This window comes from Eufriesea mexicana, unplaced genomic scaffold (genome assembly GCF_001483705.2).
Source record: "Eufriesea mexicana isolate 0111107269 unplaced genomic scaffold, ASM148370v2 scaffold440, whole genome shotgun sequence".
NCBI classification, from domain to species: Eukaryota; Metazoa; Arthropoda; class Insecta; order Hymenoptera; family Apidae; genus Eufriesea; species Eufriesea mexicana.
In genome coordinates, this window is record NW_016908588.1 from 13,449 (window position 1) to 18,786 (window position 5,338).

General features: G+C 26.3%; 1 protein-coding gene across 1 annotated transcript in view; it reads right to left on the reverse strand.

The window, feature by feature from the left end:
* tho2 (THO complex subunit 2-like protein) overlaps window positions 1-5,338 on the reverse strand; it is a 13,314-nt gene that overhangs the window by 3,141 nt on the left and 4,835 nt on the right. Inside the window, exons 11-26 of the mRNA XM_017897024.1 lie at window positions 3,724-3,841; window positions 3,499-3,661; window positions 3,232-3,413; window positions 2,802-3,086; window positions 2,569-2,681; window positions 2,309-2,504; window positions 2,096-2,224; window positions 1,884-2,012; window positions 1,553-1,810; window positions 1,332-1,483; window positions 1,050-1,179; window positions 870-975; window positions 647-681; window positions 445-555; window positions 298-358; window positions 162-223 (exon numbers count right to left, since the gene is read on the reverse strand). Of these exons, the coding sequence (XP_017752513.1) occupies window positions 162-223; window positions 298-358; window positions 445-555; window positions 647-681; window positions 870-975; window positions 1,050-1,179; window positions 1,332-1,483; window positions 1,553-1,810; window positions 1,884-2,012; window positions 2,096-2,224; window positions 2,309-2,504; window positions 2,569-2,681; window positions 2,802-3,086; window positions 3,232-3,413; window positions 3,499-3,661; window positions 3,724-3,841 (2,230 nt within the window). The remainder of the gene's footprint in view (window positions 1-161; window positions 224-297; window positions 359-444; window positions 556-646; window positions 682-869; window positions 976-1,049; window positions 1,180-1,331; window positions 1,484-1,552; window positions 1,811-1,883; window positions 2,013-2,095; window positions 2,225-2,308; window positions 2,505-2,568; window positions 2,682-2,801; window positions 3,087-3,231; window positions 3,414-3,498; window positions 3,662-3,723; window positions 3,842-5,338) is intronic.

Sequence of the window (5,338 nt, forward strand, 5' to 3'; positions counted from 1 at the left end):
GACCATTTTAATAATATACAAATACCTTAAAAAATCTACTTAAATTCGAATAAAATATTGTATGAATAAAATATTCGAAATTTCTTAATGTATCCTAAGAAAGATACAATGTCGTATCTTTGAAGCATGAATAGTAAAAAATTTCAATTAGACTTACTAACCTTGTTGTAATGGTGCTTTTCTCTATGCTCAGGAATATCACCATTTTGATGTGTTCCTTTTGCTAAAAGCATTTCCATTATTTACATAGAAAAGGGGATATTAAAATAAATTTTAAATTACCAGAAAATTTTTTACCTTTTTCGTCGTCTTTTCTTCTTTTTTGTTCAGTTGTAACTGTTGATTCATCCGTTCTATCCTGATTAATAAGAAATAAAACATTATGTACATAAATAATATATGTTAAGAATGCATTATTTAACACATTAAAAATTCAAAATATACCCTTTTTCGTGCAAATTTCCTTTCTCTACGTTGCTCTTTTTGTTCATCCCTTATTTTGCCCTTACTCGAACGCTCCTTTTTATCAAGACTTCCTTCTGCACGTCTTCCTTCCTATTAATATTAAAACTCGAATTATACAAATATGTACAGAAAATGTTACTATAAAATTTTAAATCATTTAAATCATTTAAATCATTGTTACCTTTTGTACATTTTCAACTTTTCTTCTTTTGGCATCTAAAATTAGAGATTATTAGTTATTATTTTTGTAATGTAGAATAAATTATGTATGTTTAAGACATGCATCTTTTGTCAAAGATTTTTTTTAGTGTCATTTTGATAAAATTTTATCTTTCTTAAAAAATACTATAAGAACATTGGTTTATTCAATGTCATGACAATGCTTGTAACATCTTAATGCAAACCTCTATCTGATCCATCTTGCGTTGGTCCAGAACTAGCACTACTATTTGACACACTAGAAAGGTCGCGGTCTAAATTATCTAAACCACTGCCATAATAATGTTCTTCCTGTAATTAAATTAATAACGTAGCAATGTATTTATTGAACAATAGAGAATAATTTGCTTAAAATGTATAATTACTTTATAATATTTTCGATCTTTTTTATCTATCGTATCATCTTCTTTAATTTCGTCCTTTTTTAAATGTTTATCTTTTCCTTCTGAACTTTCCTTACTTTCTTCTTTTTTTCTAATTTTTTCCGAGCTATCACTAAATCCAATAAAAATTCGATAAATATGTTTGAATAATTAATTTAATTTAAAAATAAATAAATCTAATTTAAATAAATATTTTAATTAAATTTCAATATATATTATGTGAATTTTAATGAAGTAATTTAAATATATATTTGAATAACTTACTGATGTAACTGATTGGATGCACTTCGTTTTTCTCGTTGATCTTTACTTTCTTTCTCTATTCTAGTGTCGCCGTTCGTAATTTCTTTACTCGATATTCCATCGCCAACTTTTTCCGAAGTATCACTATTTGGAGTATCTTGTGTTTTACCAGTCTATTAGAAAAATACAAAATATGTTTCTTAAATAAGAAAAAAGTATTTATTAATAAAAGTAACACAGACCTTATCACCCACGTGATGAAAATCTGCTTCACGAATCATGTTTGGAGTTTTAGCTTTTAATTGACCACTGTATGACGTAGCCAGAACATGTAAATCTTGCCGTTGTCCACGTTCTTCTTCCCTCACTTTTTCTACTTTACGTTCAAGAATTTGAGATAATTTAGCCAAAACAGGGAAATGTGGCAATATTTTTATTAATATTATTAAGGAATTTCTTATTTGTACATAATCCTTAGAATCCAAACAAACTACAATCGCCTGCAAGATTATATATACCATTTTTGTAAATCAATTTGCAATTAAAAAAAATATTTTAACGTACAATCGCTACCTTTGTAATTTTGTAATGCCACTTATGGCACACATGCCTGTAATTTTCAAATCCGACCATATCATTTGCTTCAGAAAATTGATTGCTAACACGGAATTTTGTTACAAATCCCGGATAATTGCTACATTCCTAAAAAAAAGAAAAAAAAAAAAAAGTACAAATGTAATGTACAAATCTTTCAAATTTATAGAGAATATTGTAGAATAATATACCTTATCGAATATGGCTTTCTCAGAGTGCCATCTCATTACTGTTTCCAGCATGGCGCATAAAAATCTCCCGTAACGATTTGCTTCGTTTTCGGTACATGAGGTAACTGAATATGTTATATCACAGAAAAGCTGGAAAATTAAATATAAAATAAATAATATAATATTTAAAAAATAAACTGGTTTTTTTTTTTTGTTTAAGTAAATCATACATACTCTGTCGTAACAAAGAAGGGTTGAAAAATTTGCAGTCTTTAAAGAATGTATAGTATGAACGAACTTGGCGCAATACATGGCATCTACAGTTGTAAATGTACATCGAGGAAATAAACACAATTGTAGAAACTGCGTTATCGTTTCATTTTTTGCTGATTTTGCACTTCGAGATAAAAACCATGTATCTTTCTCTTGTCTAAAAAATTAATATTATTAATAAAATAATGTTGCAAAGTTTTACCTCAAATATAAAATTTTACCTTAAATATGCAAACACTTTCTCAACGTGTTCTTCCTGTTTTCTTTTTTCATCTTGTAGTTTGTCAATTAGAGTTGTATATCTTTCTTGTTCTTTTTTTCCTTTACTAACATTCTAAAAACAGAAAAAATATGTATACATCTCCAATTATATATTTATATATACCTTTGTATATATTAATTTAGGATCATTGATCTATAAATATTATTTTTGTAGAAAAAAATATTAACACACCACATCTTTGGAATCAGCACTTTGCGCAGCAAGTTGCCTCAATTTATTAATTTCCCTTTGATAACTCTCAACAGGAACATACAAGTCATACATAGATAAGGACCAAAATGTCACTAAGAATTGTGGTGAGATATCTTCCCATACTTTTAATGGATGTAAAGGTCTCACTGATTGAGCAACAGGTGCCATAACTGCTTGTGCAGCTTCCGCGTATTTTGCTTGTTTCATAGTAGTCGACATTTTTTTGTAGTTTGGATCAGCTTTACGTAGGGCATCATACTTAATCTGAAAGCAACATATAAAATTAAATATATTTGAGTATTATAATATTTTTGATCATATATTATATCTTTTTTAGTTAAGATATTGGTTGCTTTTATTTCATTAACTAGTTAGAGATAATTGTAGTACTTAAAAGAGAAACACTTACATTAATGGCATGTGCAAACATTGGTCTTGCAAGAAAAAATGCGACATCAGAATGTATATGATTGTCCTGGAGCATTGAATGTATGGAGGGAAGTCTTTCCACATATTCATCTACTGTCATTGTAGATCCCAAAAAAGTACCAAACTGAACTAATGTATCTTGACACTGATCATACAGTTTCCCTGTAATTTTAAATGAAATTAAATTTCAATCAATTTTCTCTTAAGATGTAAAGTAAAATATTAACAAATTTATTACAACACTTACCAACGAGTTTAAGATGCGATTTATCCGTTTCTCTATACACAACACAGTGTTTTTGTTGTGCCATTAAAAGACATAGAGCTACAGCAAGATCATGTTCAGCAAGAGCTTCTTTTAATCGTTGTGACGACTTTTTTGTATTTCGTACTTGACTGAAGTAACCAGCCTGAAATTTATAGTAATATGGGTACCCGTGTATTGATTAATTCAAATTTAAAATAAAATTACCTCATTTTTCAATAAATCTCCACCTGCCATGGCATCTAGTTGATCTGATGTCATCTCTTCAGCAGCTTCAATACCTGCCATTTTTTGTACTATTTCTTTCAGTATTAATAAATCTAGGCTGAAAATAAAAATAAATTAAAAGATTAGGTATTTCTTATCTTAGTTTCTTATTCCTATTGTGCAAACTTATGGTTTTTATAAACATATATATTATGTGAAATTCTTTGCAGAGCAGATTTTTTAATAAAAATGATTATTAGTAAGTACTCTTAAATAACTTCTAAAATAAAAAAAATAAAATAAAAATGTGATAAAAAAATTAAAAATTGAGATTATATAATATAATTTTAATACTTATGAGCTTTTTGTATATTGTAATACATGATACTATAATACACTATATTTACAAATTATCAAATAAGTTTTGTCCTTTTTTGAATTTTTAAATGAATTATAGGCATTAATATTTAAGAACTCCTTAATTTTTAAATCTATTTTGATAAGATCTAAATCCCATCACCATGTTTCTATAAAGTGTAAATTTACTGTGAATGTTATTTTTTCAATGTGTGACACTTATACAGTAATATTGCAATTCATCTTGTACTATCTTTTTCTATATGTACATATTTAACATTGTATTTTTTGATAAATATTTCCACTGTTTCTTTGCAAACTATTATAAAGAATCCTTGTTTCATACTTTTTATTGCAGAGATTCATACATTTGATTAGCCTTTATCACATTTCGTTTTATTTCTGTTCCCTTCAACATATATTTTCCAAAGCCTTTTGTCCATTAATTAATATTTTAATATCTCTTTTTTTTACAAACTTTTTAATACCTAGAAAGAAAAAGTGCAGTTCGAATTTTAATATATTTTCAATATGCTTTACCAATAATAAGATTTCTTAAATAAACAGTAAATCAACTTTTATCATAAATGTTTAGTGTTTACCTTGTCCCTCTAGGCTTTTATTACATTTGTGGCAATATTTCTCATCATAGTAAAATCATATTTTTTAAATTAAAATTTGTCAGTTTTCTTAGCTCTTGTTACTATTTCATATTCAAATTTTTTCTGTTGATTATCTTTATCAAATATTACTATTCCATATCGTCGACATCTTATAATCATTGATAACTTTACAATATATATTGTAAATATATTTTTGTTCTTACTCAATATTTCTTATTTTCATTCATAAATTATAATGTTCAATATGAAATTGTTTCATTTTCCTATTTATTTATCTTTATTTATACAATTCGATTAAATACTTCTTTACAGATTGATTTATGTATTAATGTTTCCCTTTCCCAGAATTTCTTTATCTTTGTATTTCAGCTTTTTTTATAGGTAAAACACACAGAAACATATATCTCAAGGAACAATCATATCACTTTATCCCAAAATATCAAATTCATATTTTTATAAAAATATACATTGATGTATAATGGTTTCTTTAATTCAGAAAGACAAAATCCATAAAATTGTTTTCACAATGTCGAATGTTTATATTGGTCTTCTTTGACCATTTATTATCCGAATTTTAAGTAGAATGGTGTATAAAAAATGAAAATATATTCAACATTTTTTTTTAAATATATATT